The 19,837-nt window shown below is 38.4% G+C and overlaps 1 protein-coding gene and 1 long non-coding RNA gene across 5 annotated transcripts; one reads left to right on the forward strand and one right to left on the reverse strand.

The window, feature by feature from the left end:
* Nucleotides 1-1,562: 1,562 nt before the first annotated feature.
* On the reverse strand, nt 1,563-18,228 carry ikzf1 (IKAROS family zinc finger 1 (Ikaros)). 4 transcript variants are annotated; one of them, XM_046874035.1, is made up of 8 exons: nt 17,882-18,226; nt 12,925-12,978; nt 12,367-12,486; nt 6,875-7,153; nt 4,871-5,038; nt 4,585-4,710; nt 3,997-4,128; nt 1,563-3,486 (listed from the first exon to the last, which is right to left on the reverse strand). In XM_046874035.1, the coding sequence occupies exons 1-8, from the start codon at nt 18,024-18,026 to the stop codon at nt 2,762-2,764; spliced, it is 1,749 nt and encodes a 582-aa protein (XP_046729991.1). In that variant the 5' UTR covers nt 18,027-18,226; the 3' UTR covers nt 1,563-2,761. The 4 variants fall into 4 exon arrangements, with proteins under 4 accessions (XP_046729991.1, XP_046729999.1, XP_046730008.1 ...); XM_046874043.1 differs by lacking the exon at nt 3,997-4,128 and having other exon boundaries at nt 17,882-18,228; XM_046874052.1 differs by lacking the exon at nt 6,875-7,153 and having other exon boundaries at nt 17,882-18,225.
* LOC124401639 lies at nt 12,985-16,670 on the forward strand. The gene is made up of 2 exons (XR_006928596.1): nt 12,985-15,473; nt 16,117-16,670. It is a non-coding gene; the product is annotated as an uncharacterized LOC124401639 (long non-coding RNA).
* Nucleotides 18,229-19,837: the final 1,609 nt, after the last annotated feature.

A 19,837-nucleotide genomic window follows, 5' to 3' on the forward strand; every position in this document is an offset into this window, starting at 1 on the left:
AAAACCACCATTTAAAAATTCATACATATGAATTGTCTCACATAAAAGTCATTCTGTTTCACTTTGAAACTTTTCAGGAATGAGTTTTCATGTGTTAGACATTTGGTGGTTTATATTTGGAATATCCATAGCTATGTGTCTGAATTGAGGAAATGCCCACATACATGAGGTAATCTACAGTTAACTAGTTTCTGAAAATGGAACTAAGTGATAAGCGTTGTGACGCTTTTTCTTTGAGTGGATTCGAAGATTCAAGACTTTTTCATGTACACAAAACTGTTAGAGAATACAATACATTTTAACTGTGCAAATCCTCTCAGCAACCTATGATATAATTTAGACAGGACCCAAGGAAAAGTTTTAACACTTCTAAGACATCTCAAGTGTTGAAAATGTGTAGTCGAGCTCCTTGGCTTTAGCAGAGTGACACTGATTATAGACTGTACTCACTTGAAATGAACCAGTCATGTAAATTTTATGAAACAATCTTAGAAAAACTGGAAGACCATGAAAAAAAGTGCTTCATTTATTTTTCATCTTTTTTGTCAAGTCGGTTAATGAATATTTTAGGGTCATGCGGTTGGCTACAGTATTGGAACTTTGTAAAACTAGCCAGCAGTGAAAGTAGTGAGCGTATCCCAGAGGACTGATGGAAAGCTGTCAGTGCAGCAGGGGCAGACCACAGCTGGACTGTAAGGACAAAATACCCAGAATTCCACTGTAGCTGGACTGGATAGAATAAAGAACACTTAAATACATTAAATATAGAAAGGCACCACAGGCCTGTATTATGTGTCTATCCTTGCGCAGCAACAAGGAAACATCTTTTTGGAAAGTTGCATATCATATATTCAAGAGTTTTTTTTGGTTGTAAAGTAGTTGTGTGGTCTCAATAAGAAGCATTAGTTTGGGTTTGAAAGGAGAAGTGAGATCTTGGATTGAGACAGTCAGGGGTGGGTGCTGGCCAGATTATCCCTCTCATGCAAATGCGCTGTCTCCACCGTTAGGTCCCACTGAAGCGTGGGGACACTGCGTTGGCTACAGCTGCTTCCCGTTTCCACCCAATCACACCAGTGCCATCTGGATGTGTGTGTGTGTGTGTATGGCCTAACGCATTTTTGAAGAGCAAGTGTGCACACACATGACGTGGTCTAGATGATGTTAATTAGTAGGTGTGCCAAGTCGATGGAACCCACAGAGTAAACGCTGATAAATTCCACACTGTTTTTCCCTCAAACATATAGATAATGTTTATAGCTATGCCCTTTGTGCCCTATCATCCAACCCAGACTCTTCAATGACTAGCTAAAAACTACTCTACATGATGCCCAAATGTATGGAATTGCATCCATAATGGGAAAAAAAAATTTTGCTCTAAATCTTTTTTTTTTTTTTTTTTAAATACATTCACATTCAAATACATCTTTTGCAGGTTCAAATGTTGTTGTTGATTTGCTTGTTTTTTTTAAATAGAAAAAAATATATTTGAAATGTATTCTTCATTTTTATTACAAAGCATTATCTAATATAGTTTTCAAAAAACACAAATACAGAAGCAATGGTTGAATGTAATTTTTTTATTGATATTTTGCAAGCATGTTTTAGCATTGCTGATGCTAATGTATGTATGCATCCAATCCTGTAAAAGTCTAAAGTTAAATAATAATAAACAAAAAAACAAAAAACCCCCCCACAAAGATTAAAAAAAGAAATACAACGGACCAAAATGTGTTCATAATACATACAGCAAGAGGGGAGTACAGATCTCTGAGACGAGTAAAGTTCTCAATACTGCTGATACAAGAAGTACACTTCCAGTCAAACGTTTGGGCACACTAGCTCATCGAATGGTTTCCTTCATTTTCATTTAACTTTTTTTTTTTTTTACACATTAAAAAATATTTCATAGCAAAACAGACGTGTTAAACAAATGAAAACTATTTTAGATTTCAGCTCTTGATGAAGAGTTGCAGATCTTTAAAAATCTTCAAACCAGCTTCATGACACCAGGAGGTTTCTCTTTAAGCTTGCAAATAGACAGGTTGTGTCAACTGCCTCTCCTTATATAAGCAACTTCTACAAATTTCAATAGCTGTATCAAACAATCTTTAAAACTACGATGCATACCTTTAGACTAGTGTGTCCAAATGTTTAATTGGTAATGGGTACAATCATTACTGCCATATATTTTCACCATCACAAGTAACACTGGAAAATGTATTTAAGAATTTTGTCTGTATATTTACAGATAGCACAGGTGAGTACTAATTGTTTTTAGTATCCAAATTGATAATTAAGCCAAAACGGTTACACACAGATTTTGTGTTTTCTTCAATATTGCCCATGAATGCAAATATAATTTGTTCTTCTAAATAAATGGAGAGTTTTTCTCTCAAATCCCAGTCAATTTATGCTGTGAATCCAATAAAACATTTTGGAGAGTTCTTCTTAAAACAACAATCTTGCCTCGATTTTAATTTCACTGTTCAGTACTACTAACTTTTTAAAAGTTTTATACTGTATTCATCAGTAACTCACACAGTTGTAGAAAAATAGACATGGCAATGAATTATATTTACATCTGTCTACATTAATCATTGTATATTAAATTAATAATCGATCTTTTCGGCATGCACACAGTGTTCATACTATGCATTAAAAAACATTCTGCATATGTTGTATATTTGATGACTGTTTATTTTTGTCTGTGTGCTGGTTTTCTATATGGATAAGATCTTTCAATGTGTATCTGTGTGTCTGCTCAGTAGCGGTGTTCTCCACGTGTGATGTGTGAGGAAAACTCGTAGCGGTCCTGACTGCGGTAGCCACATAGATTGCATTCAAAGGGGTCTCGGAAGCCATGGCATCCCATGTGAATGGTATACATGACATGGTCCAAGAAGAGCACCCTGCAGTGGACACAGCGATATGCCCTCACTTCCTCACCCTCAGCACTCAACACTTTAAAACCCTCTGTAGCCACTGCCATGCCCAGCTCCATGCCCACAGCCCGCAGAGACTCATAGTGCCTCTGCTCCTCCTTCACCAGGGGCAAAGCTCCATTTCGTGCACCCGGGGCCATATGATTGGTAAGGTAGATGAGACCACTTGCCGCTGTTCCTCCTCCCCCAGCTGCTCGCTCCTCATTGTTGCTCTCAGTGTCGGTGGAGTCCTGGCCACTGTGACTGGGTGAGCCGTCTTTCTCGCTAATTGCAGATTTGGATTTAGAAAGCAGCAGCAAGTTCTCGGCTGCGCTATCTTTAGCTGACAAGCCATTACTCTCAGCTGATTGGCCCTTGTGCAGGTTGTAGATGGGGCTGACAACCATGTCGCTGGCAGAGCCTGGTGGGGTCTGAACCAGCGGCCGTAGAGCCTCAGCTCCCAGGTAGTTTATGGCGCTGTTGATGGCCTGGTCAATCACTGCTGATGGCTGCATCATCTCACCCGAGCTGCTCTCAAATGAGAGGTCAGCGAAGCGCTTCTCGCCTAACAAAGAGTACGAGGAAGAGAGATGGAGAACATTGACATGGAAGCCACACAGAATGGGACATGTTTTAAGTTATATGAAAAAGGGAAGAACTTTCCTGCCTGTTACATATAAAAGACACAATAGCTGGCATAGTAACTGTTAATGGTATTTGAATTTGTTATAAAAGACATACAAATCTGAAAAAATATCATTCAAATAATAATAAAAGAATAACTGTTTCCATTGTATCATATATAGACAAATAACGAAATCTTAAATTTTTCCCAGAGACACGGTAAGTAAAAGCTAAAAATAGGTCACCATGCGTACAGTTAAAACATCCAAATGGAAAATTAAATTAATATATCAATAACATTTATATTTCTAAAAAGGAGATAATGTACATAATTATGTAGCATGACCATATTGTCATATGACCACTATATACCACCACGATCACACAGTGCAGTTAGATAATCCTTGTTTTATTGAAGAAAAAAATAGAAAAAGTAAACTGCCACTCTTACCTATAAACTTCTGTGGCATAGAACTCTTACGCTTAGCTACATTGTTTGCTATTCTGTCTAGTACCAAGGCTCTCTCAGACGCAGCCAGGTTTAAGTCTTCCCTCTGCTCACTCTGGCTGTTCTCTTCCTTCACTATAAAATGCAAGACAGAAAAATCACGTATAAGATTCAGAGATACAGACCTGTCCCTTTTGGGCTGACATAAACTCTGACATAAACTGCACTGACATTTTGCCTCTTTAAACCTGTAATGAACCCCTGACACCTCTCTCGTTTAAAAAAAAAAAACAACCTTTTTCTTAGGTTTCTGCCATTAAGTGTATAATATCTCTATAATTTTTTATTATTCTGTGCCTCACAGCCTTCTCAGCCAAGTCATGCAGTAAATCGCAAAAATCTAAACGAATGGTATAATCTGTAAAATATTATTAAAAAAATTTACATCTATAAACTGAATATATAAAGACTTTCAAAAGCTGGAAATATATGCCTACATTATAAGACTACATTATTAGATATTATACTATTATAGAATATTGTTAAAATTGTCTGGATTTAGTATGAATAAAGGAACATATCTGTACTGACCTGAGTAGATGCTGTTCTGAAGGCCCATGCACTGCAGGTAGTTGTGGCATCGCTCTTTATGCTCTTCTAGCGAGCTTCGTTGTTTGTAGCTGCGTCCACAGTACGCACACTTGTGGGGTTTTCCAACTGTCAGTTGAAAAGAAAAATGACGGTGTTTAATATGCTTTTCTTTTCTCCCTGAACCATGTGTTCAGATTGCATTCTTTCTAAATCAGCTCACAAATAAGATAATTTATTAGTGCAGTGTTTAATAGCATGCTGTTCACTGGGAGAAGTGTTCAGTTACCCGAGTGTGTGCGAAGGTGTCCGGTAAGGGCATCTCTGCGGCGGCAGGCGTAGTTACATAGGTGACATTTAAAGGGTTTCTCTCCAGAGTGAAGTTTGATGTGGCGTAGCAGGTTGCCTTTCTGAGTGAAAGAAGCTCCACACTGACTGCACTGGAAAGGCCTTTCACCTAAAAAAAAAAAGGTGAAGTGTATATTTGAGCAACATAAACACTACAAAACATTCAACTTCCTATTTAGGAAACGAAGATCAGCAAAAGGAAAAAAACAAGGTGTCCATTAAAAGGGATATTTAGCTGATAGACATTTCTGAAGAAGCTTTTTACATAACTGTTCTTCTTCTCCTTATCATTATTATTATTATTATTGTGTCAAGATTCATATAAAAAAAAATCAATTTCATTCTAATTTGTCACCTTTTTAAGCTTTTCATTTGACTCACTGTATTATTGTTATTATGATTATTGGTATTACTATTATTACTACTACTGCTATTATAATTTACACTGTTATAATAGGTGTGAATGGTAGAAATCGGTTATGTCTTGTGATAGCTGTGAACTCTGGTGCCATCTATAATTCAGTCCAGTATGAGATGTACCGTGTAGCTATGTTAGTCATTTGCACTACATGGACAAGCTACACGCAGGCAAACCCCGAGCATGTAAATGATAAGCGTACAGTGATTACTCTGGGCCTGTCTCTGCAGCTCTGAGGCCTCTATATCTCTGTCTCTATGTCTGTCTCTCTCTCAGTGGCCCTGTTTGTACTGTGCATTCGGGTCACAGCGCTACATGCTGCTACGAAGCGCAATAGGCCCAACATTGCCAGAAGCCCCGCCCACCGTGCACCGTGGCGTGCACGCCGCCTGCCCCTCAGATCGAACACGAGCCTTTCCGACTCGGCCTGCCAGCTTCGTAATGCACCGCTGCCTGGGTCAATTTGATCTCAAAATCTCATTTCCCCCCCTCTTCTTCTACTCTCAAATAAGGGTGGCCCATCACAATGCAAATGGAAGAGCTTATTTAAATAAAGCGAAGGAAACGCTTTGTGTTTGAAAGCCACTCTTCCTGATCAGCGCCTCTGGAATAAACCAATATCCAGGGCGTGCGCGTGTTGTGGCATTCTCTGAGAACCGTTTTAATGCAATGCCTCTCTTTTCAAAGGCCCTCTATAAAATAAGAGTCACCAGTGAAGCAGTAAAACTACTGGAAGAAAAAAAAAGAAACTCATTAAAAAAGCATTTTAGGAGAACAGTCTCAACAGCGAATATTTATATTTAAATAGGAAGCAGTTCATTATATCTTTTATTGTAGGTTCTGTTTGCATTTGCATTAGTCCTCAGTTCTTTTCTTCCATTTTGGGTTTCATTAGCTTCTCAAACGCTGAAGTTAAGTGCCTTTTTGAAAAATGTTCTCCACCACTGGTTTGAGCTCATTACAACTGAATACCAATCTTGAGTGAGATAGAAAATAACGAAATACTTTTGATCGTTTTAATTTAACAGAGTTTCTTCCAGCCTAATTGTTGATGTTGCCCTCAACTGTAATTTAGATATGGAGATATTTACTCCATTCCCTTTTTACATTTGTGTTTAAATAGATTTACTGTGCAAGACAAAACATTAAAAACATCAAACTAGCTAAAGTAACATTTGAACTCCCCCTATGTTGCGAGGTTAAGCTTTTGACTGTACTAAGAATGAAGTGTAAACCACAGACTGGTAGCTTTAATGAGTTTGGCTTCGGTTTATTTGTTATTTTAAAGTCATGGACAGATTTAAGACTAGTAGTGACACTTGTAATATGCACTGCAGCTCCTCATTAAAAGTGAGAATCATAGTACTATACTGCACTCTTCCTCAACGGGCTCTTCTGCTCTGCAGCTGCAAAATGTGCCTTGAGTGTTTTGTGCATCCTATCAAGTCCTGCACACTGTCAGCTCTTCTGTGCTATGGGTGTGAGTGACACTAAGGGGAGGGAAGAGTAGATGGCAGTTGTGCTTACCAGTGTGGCTTCGCTTGTGCACCATCAGCACATTGGGCCCAATGCAAACTATTCCACAGACATCACACTTGAGCTTCCCATTGGGGAGGCGGATGCCCCCGGCCATAGGGTAGGTGGGTGCTGGCTTGCTGTCTGGGCCTGTGTGGGAGCCGTTCACTTTGGCCCCCGAGCCATCGAGCATGCGCAAGTCCTCGGCCACACACTCCTCTTCCTCTCCATTCATCTCAGCGGCCAGCCCGTTCTCCTCATCACTCCGAGCCTCAACTTTTATATTGCAGGCTGGAAAAAGAGGGCAGTGGGCCTGTTTAGTGAAGCATCAGGCTAAATGCTCACCCTGACTATCACCTAAGCTATTGTAACACTTTAATTATTCTTCTAATATAGATGAAAATTGTTTAAGTCCTGGGGCAGGGGTCTAATTTTTATATCCAGTGTACAGGCTTTAGTGAAGTTCTTACTGCATTATAATGTTTAATAAAAAGCTGAGCATATGTGTCCCTTTTTGGTTACTAAAATACAAAGCGTGTGATTTTTTCCTTAAATGTTAAAGGATAACCTTCTCAAGCAGAAGTTGCAAAGAAACTCATCTAACCTAGATAAAAGCACCAGTTTCTAACAATCATGATTTGGGCTTCTCCTCACACTACACAAACACATTTCTTTTTTGAGCACCCGAACATTAAACTCTTATATGAGTTCGCTCACTCAGGAATTGGGAAATACAAACTCCATACCCCATCTCTCTCAGTAACACAGTTCTCTGAAACAAATGACTGATAAACAGGAAACAGAGACACAGGAAGCACTGTGAAACTGAGGAGAGCAGCGGTGTAAACCAGACCAACAAACCGTGGTAAATACATACACGCTCATGCTAATGCAAGTGAGACTATACAGATGAGGGAGTTAGGGCGACTAATAAAACAATCTAAACTTCTAATGCATGAAAGGGTTAGAATTTGAGAAAGGAAACAACAGCTAATTTAGCTCTAAACTAAAAACAAAAGACAGTCTGAAGATTTTCACTCTGAAGACAAAAATATTATTTTAGTGCTAGTGGGGTTTTTTTTGTGCATGTGAATCGTTTTTTTTTTTTTTTTTTTTTTTTTATGCAGTAGCTTTCACACTGCTGCCCTGTGCCTAAAACGGTTCTCACTGGGTTTGGGTTGTGTGGTTAACATGTCATGGTGCCATGTTTGATTTCCTCATGCATTTACATCCATTTGTACACACTGAAGAGGAAGAAGTGGAAATAATGAAATATAGGAATCTAGGAGAAAAGGGGAAGCTTCAGTAACAGAGCCAGCCCAACCGAAAAGAAAACAAGGCCAAGAATTATGGAGAAGTGACAGAAAGGGAAGCACAGACAGGGAATTGTAAAGCTGTGCAACTGAAACAGTGTTTTTGTGGAACACAAAAGGTATTCTTTTTCATGCACACTACATGGATCAGCAAATGTGTCACATGATGCATTGAGAGAGTGTATCTTTGTTCTGTTGTGCTCAATTCTGTACAACTAACAATACCTTCATTTTAACCAAAATATTATATGAATCTAAAACATCATGAAAAACAATATGTAAAGACAGAGAGAGAGAGAGAGAGAGAGAGAGAGAGAGAGAGAGAGAGGCTGCTACAAAAGGCCACAAACCACTATGGGAGAGGCACCCAGACAGAATAGCTCATTTTTAGAGGAAGTTGAGCAAGTGTCAGCACAAAGATGAAAATGTGTGAGCTCACTATACTGATAGCAAATGTGCTTCTCTCCATGAGCCATGGTCTGCAAGATGCTGCTGATCAATGCTTCCATTCTGTCTGGTATGATCCTGAGAACAGGCTCTTCTGCAGTTTTAATATACTAACAATCTTCAGCTACTTAAGATTTTCTGAAGTCACATAGTAAAACCACTGTTCTAAATGAATGAATGAATGAATTTATTAAAATGATTTTCCCAGTTTTTGCAGAGCAAAAAATCCTATGGGAAAACTAGAATATGTTATGATCTATAGCCATCCATATGGATCCATATTTAAATAGTCTTATATATTCTGTCACAGCAACTTACACTCCCTCTTCTTGTATAGTTCATTGTTTTGTCCAGAGATATGTGACCCAAGCATGGCAGAAGGAACTAGCTTTGCTGGTGTGCTGGTGTGCTGAAATCTCTCATGGATTTGGGGAAGTTGTGACTAAACTGGAGATGGGAACAGGAGCTTTTACTTTAGATAATGTTTGTCACACATCCTAATTTACCCTTTTTGGGAAGCAAGTGTCACAACCCACAGGCAAGAACAAACAAAGAGCATTACATTAGTACAGAGAAGAAGAGAGTAGACATTAGACTCATTTCATCCTCCTTACAACATGACTCCTGTCACTTCCTGTCACATTATCCTGAACTCTATTAAACAACACCGAGCCATTTCACTGTCACCCCGAAGCTTGAGATATTTGCAGCAAAATACATTCTATGAACACTAGGACAGATGTGCCAAATAACTGCAATAGTCCTACATGTGTAAAACTGGGTGTCAGCTATGTACATCTCAAGGCACAGCTTCTGTCGAATCAAACTGAAAATAGCTTTGTACTTGTTGCCTTGGAGCCACACACTTAACCACGGCTTTTGCTCAGTGTGAATATGTGCATGTGCGCTTGCACATATGCGACCTTTGATAAGGAGGGAAAAAAAGCACTGCTTCTTTTGCATTTTTAGGAACTTCAAAATGTTTGACTGTAAAATGGCAATGACACGGAAGCAACCTACCAATAATTTGTGCAAAACTTAATCGTATGTGCTCTAAAATTGAAACGTTTTATAGAGGAAAATGCTTTTTGTACATTAACAAGTTAAGAGCAGCTTTCAATCTTTAGATTATTGATTATAATTTTTTTTTTTTTTTTTTTTTTTACGAATTAAGACCTGAAATTAACTGACATCTGACATTATGTGACCCTTTTCTTGCAGTCTGCATTTACAGATGGGGCTTGTTTTTATTTGTATTTATTTTACTTTTTTTTTCAGATGCCACCTTTAGGAGCATAGCAAAGACTGACAGCCTGAGCCATCACAGCGTGTGCGATTCTGGTTCTAGTGCTCGTCTCCTTCCTCTATCACTTACACACTCCTGATCGAATAGCACATTGCAACCCAGTAGTAAATGATCAGCACAGATAGCTACTGCTCCATTACCAAGTTTCTGCATTAATCTGAGAAGCAGTGATGCACTGCAAAGATATAATAGTCACATCCTCTCACACACTGGTTGATTACATCTTCAAGGACAGTGCACACACACGCTCACACAGAAACACACACATACACACACACCGTCAAAATTTAAGATTATCTACAGCCTGTATCAAATAGCCTGTTTAAAACCCATTATCCTGCAAAATACGAATCTCTGAAGTAGAACATTTTATCTCGCAAACATGTAACTTGTCAGACAGCTGGAGATAAAGTTCAGCATTCCATAAGGTTTAAAACAAAAATGTAAATATCTTCCCATATAGTGCATTTCCTTCATGTCAATAAATAGTTTCTCCTACTCAAATGTTGAACTTTCTAATTATTAAATTTTGTATAAAACAATCCTGAAGATTAATTGAACAGTATTTAGAAAGTTCATTAGCATTTATTTCTCCTTGTGACAGTTGCAGTGCACGATGAACGTTATAGTAAGGACTTCAAGAATCATGCTGACTCTGTGTCAGTGAGAAGTGAAATGACTAATCAATAGCTATCTGTGTGTTCTGCTGTCACAGAGAATGACACGTAAATGCTGCTGTCCACAATGCACTTTTGTTATGGCCTTTCTAAACTTCTGTTCCTGTGACACAATTTCAGTACTTTATAACTGCTATTTAATTATGAGGAATCCAGCAACTTCTCATCAAGTGAAACACTTAATGGATCACCAGAGCATATAAAGATATCCACTGATTGCTTACACAGTCAATAAAGGTTTTTATTTTATTGTTTTATTTTTTTGTGCGATTTACACTACATCATATTAATAATTATGTCAATGGGGGAATGTCCTCACAAGGATAGGAAGACAAGGGTTATGTGTGTATATGAGAGTGTGAGTGAAGTAGGTGTAGCTTGTCAGTTGAAGTGAAAGCATGGCAAAATGTGCAGGTGCAGTCTTGTGTTCTTGTGTGTGTGTGTGTGTGTGTGTGTGTGTGTGTGTGTGTGTGTGTGTGTGTGTGTGTGTGTGTGTGTGTGTGTGCATGTAGTGCCATCTTTGCCTGTCTAGTGTTGCTCCTGAACATTTTATCTCCCCATATGCGTGTTGAAACTGTGTTCTGGCAAGTTCTTCTTAGGAAACTCTTGCACATCCTATTTCAGTTTCCTCTGACATCTTATTTTTTTTTCTTTCTCTCTTTTCAAATTGCTACAGCTTCAAAGTGTTTGGGGCAAGCTAATCTGGAACTACTGGAGGGGAAAATTCCTAAACTAAAATACATCAAGATTTTAAACAGGCCATCTGCTAACCTCAGCTTAGCCAGGTCCATTCCTATCCACATCACAGACTTTGCTTCTACTTAACCTAATTCATACTCATGCGCTCTTGTCGCCCTTATATTAAGATACCATGTCTTACTGAGAAATCTCTATTTTGTCCAGCAAAGTATCTTTTTTTTAATCTGAGACTGCCGGTCTTCATCCAGAACACAAAAACTAGTGAATATAATGAACCACATAAGGCCAGGTGTTGAAGAGATATCAAGATAACATTTTGGCAAATGTAACTATTAATATGTAGCAATATCAGTTAATAAATAAAGGTAATAATTTAGTCTATAATTAAATATGTGTAGAAATTAAATCTCCTTACTTAATAAGTGCATAGGGTCTAGCTGTTTAAGAATAAACCAACGGAGTCTTTGATATCTCAAAGCAATTTTGTCAGTGTGTGTGTGTGTGTGTGTGTGTGTGTGTGTGTGTGTGTGTGTGTGTGTGTTTTGTGTGTGTGTGAATTTTAAGTTTCTTGTTTCCTGCCTTCTCCTTTCTGTTTCTGAATATGGAGAAAAAGGAACATACACATTCTAATCATAATCATCAATGTGCAGAAAAGCGGGGACGCAAACCAGGGGCTAAATAAACCACACTACTGCTTTTTTTTTAAAGGTCCAGGACATTAAAATTAGCCACTACAAAGTTACATCAAACCACACATTTATTTAACAAATAAATTCATAAAAATTCTATGTATTTCAAAACAAAAAGAAAGAAAGAAAATTGTACTGTGCTTTTAATTTGCTTACAGTGCAAGCTTACCTTTTTATTTAATATATTATTTGATTTTTCATCTCACAGTGCACAAAAACTGTACTTTTCTACACTAGCTTTACTTTCTTTTTACTTTAAGGTTTGCATCAGGTACAAGTTATTGCATGGACTGCTGGTGTAAAAATTAACTAAAGGTGATTCATAAGCAAGGATTATTTGAGGTGCTTTTTTTTTTACATTGGTCCCACCCACCTGTTGGTTTGTCAGTACGATTGTTGTGCTGGAGACCTGTGCTTGTGGACAGGTCTTCAGGGACAGGCATGGCCTCTTCTTGGTCTTCTGCCCCCTCATTAGTGGTTGGGCTGTCCCTCCCTATATATAAAAGCACAATATATATATATTATACTATATATACTATACTATATATGATGATTAGATAGATAGATAGATAGATAGAGAGATAGAGAGATAGAGAGATAGATAGATAGATAGATAGATAGATAGATAGATAGATAGATAGATAGATAGATAGATAGATTTGGCATATATGTTTAGCCAGGACCTTTTGGGAAAGAATGATCAATTATTTGTCCTCTAGTTTACTGTTTTTTTTTTGGTTTTTTTTAGTATTTGACTTGTTCCTTTTTGTTTCCCTGTTTTTCTAGGAAAGAGCTTATTGCAACATTTGCCTTGAACACACAATATATCAGCCTTCTGGATGTTAGCCGTTTTGGAGAAGCAGTAAGATCTGGGTATGCTGAGGCCTACCACATTGTGGTGTTACACTAAATGCATGAAATGGTGCTATACCTGTTATTTGGGACATTTCCTGTGCCTCTTCGGTCTCCATCCTGTGTAGGTACTCTAATAGGAGCAAGTGAAAGAGAGAGGGAGTAAGATAGACAGAATAAGACAGGCAGAAGGACAGACTCAGAGAAAAGTGTTTCAGTTTCATCAACACCTACTGTTGCAAATGTAACACTCTAAGAGGGGGCAGTTAGTGATTAAAGGGGGAATGCCCTTTCTTTGTGTGTCTCCATCACCTGCTACAATAACACTCCTCATCCAGTAGCAGACACCACTGTCCTGCACATTACATTACAAAAGAACTACAGACATTTTCATTACCCAGGCTGACAGTCTGCGTACACTGAGCAACTGGATGGTGGGCTTCAGGGGTGGGGTGTTGGGAACTCAAGAGCAGCCTTTCAGCCCACATTTGTTATTTATTGTTAATTTCCCAGCACATAATCATCCAAAAATGCAAACTGACTGCAGCAAAATTAAGCAGAAAATTAGATGGCCCTGGGTCATGGAGGATGCGGGTGTTTGGCATAGCCAGCTGATTGGCGCTCGTGTTCACTCTAATTTACTGAGCATGCATGGGTAAGCCCGGCAGCCCGGCTCTCTTTCTCTCTTTCTCTCTATCACTCGTACACGCTCACACGGGCAAGCTGTAGACATAAACAAAAGGTGAAGTGGACACAGCAATGGAGAGAGAAAGAGAGAGGGGTGACAGAGAGAGGAAGAAAAACAGGGGGAGTAAATGAAAGAGAGAGCTCAAGAAAGAGAGGAAGTATGAAAGAAGGGGAATGAGAGAAGAAGGAAAAAATTAAAATGTCAAACGAATGACACAAGTAAGAAGATTTAAGTGTGAGAAAAAGACAAAGGGGAAAGAAAGGAGTGTTTGAGAATGCAAGGCAAAATGAGCAGTGCTTCCTCTGGCCAGGCCTGCATATCGAAGGAGTCACCAGTGCGCATGGCCCCATTAATAATGCAGGGTCCCGTCAGGCCTTGCAGCAGATGGGCACAACAGCCTCGGCCTTCTCGCTGCCACTTCAAGACGCTCCCACTGGAGGTCCGCACCCGGCCCTGCAGTCACGCAGGGAGAAGTGAAGCTCCCGAAAATAGCCAAGCAAGCTGAAGCGCGCCCCTGGGAGAAGGGGAACCTAGGCCTTCCTGTTTTCACTGACAGATGGCTCCACACATTTGGAACAAATACCGGGAAACAAGTTTTTGATCCGTATGTCACAAGACTTTAGCGTTTCTGTGGATGACTCCACAGCAGTATGCACTCCCTAATTAGATTAAATTAGATTAGGTGTTTTTCTAGAGAAGAGGTGTGCTTGTGTACTGCAATGTAAGTTAAAGGTTAGACTTGTTCAGTGTGATTATGTGCCGATCTTCGATTCTCGACACTTAGGCTTTTTGTCAGGACAACATTTCTGAATACGTGCATGTGTGTGAAAGTGTGCGGGTGTGTTTAAGTGTATTTTGTCAGTATTCCTATTGTGCCCCCTCTGCTGAGTAGCTATTGCAAAGGGAAATATTGATGCTGTGGATAAAGGAGGGGGTGGAGACATTAATACATCTCATGATGGCAGATTCCTCAGTACTGGTGTAGGTCTGGAAATTGTGTGTCAATACGTCTATGATTATGTATACAAAATTTATGCGCTTTTTTGTTTTTTTTTATTTCAAAACTGTTTGTAATACGTTTTTTTTTTTTTCATTTAATAATATATTTTCGAAATGTTAATTCCAGAAAAAAAGGTAGAAATGACAGAGCAGATTGAAATTTTAATATTTCATATGAGCTGTCTATAAAAAAAAACATACATAAGTAAATATGAGTTAGCCAGTAAATGTGAGCCAAGTTTCCTTAAAGTTTTAGTTTTCAAATTACGGAGCACATCTCCGCCTAACGAAGATTTCTATCTACCCTGCTTCTGGGAAACCTGGCCAAAAAATTTAGGTTTGACTACACACATTTTTGAACTGTAGGCGTCAATCATAATTTATGTACTTCAGTTCATATTTTACTGGAAATGTGTACAAACAGATATATTTTTTATTCATAGTACATTTCATATCATAGGGGCAGAGACTCAAAAATATCATGTCTTAATGATGTGAAGACATTTCAGAGAAAATGAAGTTTATCATGTAAATTAGTGTGCTGGTGCTAGTCAACAAGTTGCTCTAAACACATCATATGCTCAGAAGAGACAGTTAATAAAATGTTTTGGCTGTGATATAACCCTTTTAGATTACTGCTTAACCACTAGGAACATTTTGTTATACTGTTTTTATGCTGCTCTCCTGCTCTTGTATGTGTGAATGTGTAGAGATAAGATGACTTCACTTCTGTAGCACATTTGACAGGTAACTTTGCTGAGAGTAAGGAGACATAGTGGCGTTTGCATATGTGAACCTACAGAGACACAGAGAGTGTGTGTGTTTGCACTGAAGAGCAAAGCAGCGCAACAAATAAGCTCAAGCAGAGCAGGGTGGAGACTGTGAGGTGCAAAACCGTTAAACAGACAAAATGACATTGCTCAGGTCAGAGGATTACAGAGGTGAGAACAACTTTTCTAAAACACTACTTAAAGCTGCTTAATATAAGAATAACTAAATTATTTGGATCTGAGGAATCATAATAGCAATAAAGTTTATGTAATGGTGGAATTAAGAATTTTGTTTTTGCATGAGGTGAAACCAAAAGGATAGAACACTTACTGTACTGAAAAAAGTCTGGTAAATTCCATGTTTTCTAAATACATCTGCTGAATAATATATCAGGGATATTCCTGAAACTCCCAGACAGTGTTTACACACAGCACAAAATTAGCTGCTGTCTCATTGTACTTTTTAAATTCTTCATTTATGCAGGAATTTTAGATTCAGATAGGGGGTGTGTATAGAAGCCTTTTTTTTAATTCTGTAAAAAAAATTTTCTGTATCAAAGTTAAAATGTATGTGTGTTATCATTTAATATTATTTAGTGGTGTATGTATAACTCCATTTAATTTCAAATGTGTATGTGTTTGTCTGTGTGTGTGTGTGTGTCTGTGTTTTTAATACAATTCAGTTTATAATAAATATTGCCATTACCCTTCATAAATGTAAACCCTAAATTGAGTAAATGTAAATGGAGTTTTGTTGACGTTTTTAATTTTCAAAGTGTGCATCTAACTGCTGATGCATTTCCACCCCTTGCAGAAACTGCGTGCACTTCTGGAAAAATAAAGAGCTACAAGCATCGCAGAGATGATGGGAATGGGTGGTCTTCTGAGCTAAAATATTACTAACATTTATAATTAGCTGTGGGGTGGTGGGGGAGCAAACTTAGTAACCCAGGAAGGGTAGGAATAACTTCTTCTCTGACTGACTGGTCTTGCATCAGTGGGGATTTCAGCAGAGTACTGGACGAGCTGATCTCTGTCAGTGTGAGATGATGATGATGATGAGCTGCAGCTCACAGCTTTCACTCAAATAAAACTCCAGCACAGACTCATTTACATCTGCTCCACTTCACTACACTGGCCCTCAAAAACTTCAGCTCTTCTCTCTCTCTCTCTCTCTCTCTCTCTCTCTCTCTCTCTCTCTCTCTCTCTCTTTTCTTACTCTACATTAATTTTTTTTCACATTTTTTTATTTGTATTTGTTATGTATATTATGTAAAAATATATTATTACCCATGCCATCCTATAAGTTTGTGTAAGGATGAGTGCGGAAATTCATGAGGAGATATGAAATACAGCAAATTACCATTATAAAAAAATAAGTATATCTAACTTGAAAACTGAAGCAAAAGGGGAAGGTTTTTTTTTTTTTTTTTTAATCAAAGCGAATTAAAAATATGTGGTGTATTTCCAATTTGTAAAATACACCCGTTGTAACTATGAAATAAAAGATATTCCGAAGATATTCAGAAGCGCTCCTTCCGATTACCGTGTGCGCGTTTTTTACATTTGTCTTTTCTTGGAATTGATTCAACACGGACAACAAGTTAGTTAGACAGAATAAGTAAGTTCTCAATTTAGGAATAACCAGTCAAAAAGTAGACTTCGTTTTGGATGCCAGACTGAAGGAAAAAATGCTAATTATTATAAACTGCCTATTTATTTATTTTTACCTAATCTAACCGACTACATTCATTTTCACAGGATGTATGTTATGAAAAAATATGTTGCTCGGTTTGAATAAGGTTATTCCAGGATAACAATTATTAATTGTAATAAGGTTTATTAAAATGCTGTCCAAATTGACTATACATAATATATATATATATATATATATATATATATATATATATATATATATATATATATATATATATATATATATATATGTTTTCAAGTTTGTTTAACGAAATTAAAAAAAAAAAAGAAAAAAGAGAGAGAGAGAAAGAGAGAGAGAGCGAGAGGGAAAACTCTGTGTGTTCATGAAGGGTGTAAAGAGCGGAAAGAGCAACAGGTGCCTCTCAGTATGAGGCGCTTCCGAAAGTAAAAGCGAGCATTTTTCTCAGCAAGGATTATTTCAAAAATGATGTTTTATAACGATAATATATGTTTGGCAATTGGTGTGTAAAGGCTGCCGTTAACACGACCGAAATAAATATTCGGAATCCAATCAATTATGTGGATCTCATAGGGACGCGATTCCTTTCTGGAAAACCAGAGGGAAAAATATTCTATTGAAAATTCATCTCCAAAATTAACCCAGTCTGTTTATTTTGTAAAGTTCTGTAAGGTCATGGTAAAGTGATGGAGAACCCTGAAACTTGGTGCTACCACTCCACGCTGTGAAGAAACTGGGAGAAGTGACGCGCACCTGCTGCCTGCTTTAGGACTAAAGTTTTCCACTAGATTGCCCGCTTACTTTCTCACTCTCCGAGAAGAACTTTTTTTCGACTTTGGACCCCGGACTGGCGCTCGAGTGTGTGTGTGGGTGTGTGAAAGCGCGGTGGAGTTGATGTCCATACCTGTTAGTCCTCGGCTCGGGTGCAGTATGAAGCTGTTCCAGGCGCGCACCGCTCCATGTGGCGCAGTCCGAGGCAGCGCGGCGGCGCTGGGGATGCGCGGTCCCTCCCCTCCTCCCCAATGCACTTCCTCCTTCCAGCCCAGCATGCCTCACGCGTCTGCAATCAGCCGAAACCTCCCGCAAGCTTTTATTTTCCACAGGCCCGAGCGGCTCCTGCTAGAGCCCTTGGCACCTCGCTTTGCGTCGTGCCAGTCAAAGAGGACGGCCAGTAGAGTAGCGCTGGCAGCCATGCATGAGATGGGGATGAGCAGAGTGGACCCTTCATGGGTTATTCATTTAGTTTCTCTCAAGAGACACAGCGAGAAAGAGAGAAAGAGAGCGAGAGAGAGAGATATATAGAGATGGAGACCGCACTGAGGGTCTCTTCTTGTTACCTGACTTTACTAACAATACTCAGGATATAAAGGAATATATATATATATATATATATATATATATATATATATATATATATATATATATATATATATATATAATGTACTTCATTTTCCAAATTCATCATCTTCCAAATGGATTTTGGAGCAAAGCATTTTATGACTGAACTGTCACTTAAACTAAAATTCTTCACACATCGTGTGTTTTCCTTATATGCTAATGAGAATAAGGTTTTTTTTTTTTTGTTCCTTAGCCTATTTTTCACACTCACTTCATCGCGATGACTTCATTCGTGCTGAGTTACATCAGTTCACCAGAGGTGCGTCATGTGCGAAGGCTTTAGTAGCAAGACATCTATGCAATGCTCCTAAATTCCCATACAATTCCATTTTTGTAGTTAATATTTAATAATATAAAACAATTTTCCTTAATGCACAGTATTGTAATGCTCATCCTGCAGCCAACAGTGTCACGTGGCTATTTATTCACTATTACTCTATAGACTGTACCTAACCACATGACCTCTTTCACCCACTCCTTTTATTAAAGCCTCCACACTAATACACTTATGACTCTTTGGTTAAACCATTGTTTGGCTCAGTGACCTCGATTGAACTGTGTCTTAGTTTACAAAAAAAAATTACTTGACTATCTTTTAGTTGTTTTAATTTTATATAAAATGATATCGATAGAACCTCTCATTAAGCAAAGCAATATTTTACACACAACAAAATCGTGTCCCCATATTTAGGTCCTTTATTCGCTTTTGTTGCATGATCTCATGATCGGCATCCTCATCCACTTCTTTATTACTATTATAAAACTAATCATGTGACTCAAGATGGATGTGCGGATGACACTACTAGCAATTATTCCAAGAGATATCATTTCGCATTAATATTTATAGAAGTTCTCAATAAATAATGAGAATGGGAGCAAGTTTGGTTGAAATAAATAGACTCATTTAATTCCCATGTTTTTGTCATTATATTGTAAATGATGTTTCCAGTACACTGCTTTATGGCTACATTGGAAGGCAATATGCCTGAAAACTTTTCTCTCCCAGTGATCCTAATATTTGACCCTCCCAGGTTGCTGTTTGAGCTGCTGAGTCATGTGTAGTAGGACGCTGCTCTTATCTCCAGTCAGCCAGGAGGACTTTCACAGGCAGTTGGTCTATGTGAGTGAGGAAACATGGATGATATTGGCCTGCTACTGCAGGATTACCTGCTCTGGTTTGCAGGGTACATTCACTGCATGTTGAATTTGTTAAGAAGTCTTAAGGGCACTGTCAATGCCAGTGATGATCCTGGCTTTATTTTGGTCTATAACTTTACAGCATGGAGGTGTTGTGTAGGTACACTCCATAGGCCAGAGGCCAGGCAGAGGAAAGTTAAACAAGGGGCATGACTCAGCATACTGTACTCTGGCTCCAATCAACACCACCAGAGCTGAACAGGGGCTTCCAAACCAGAGAGATACCAACAAATCCCTCTGACTCAGCATAAATTAAGTAGTCTGA

This window comes from Silurus meridionalis, chromosome 2 (genome assembly GCF_014805685.1).
Source record: "Silurus meridionalis isolate SWU-2019-XX chromosome 2, ASM1480568v1, whole genome shotgun sequence".
Taxonomy (NCBI): Eukaryota; Metazoa; Chordata; class Actinopteri; order Siluriformes; family Siluridae; genus Silurus; species Silurus meridionalis.

Bases quoted from the DNA above. Each gene is read 5' to 3' on its own strand.
- ikzf1 (XM_046874035.1), bottom strand. From the start codon at position 18,026: ATGCTGGGCTGGAAGGAGGAAGTGCATTGGGGAGGAGGGGAGGGACCG. The intron at 12,979-17,881 runs GTATGGACATCA...TGCTCCTATTAG, and splicing joins CCCGAGCCGAGGACTAACAG to AGTACCTACACAGGATGGAG. The intron at 3,487-3,996 runs GTAAGAGTGGCA...ACTCTTTGTTAG, and splicing joins TATGCCACAGAAGTTTATAG to GCGAGAAGCGCTTCGCTGAC.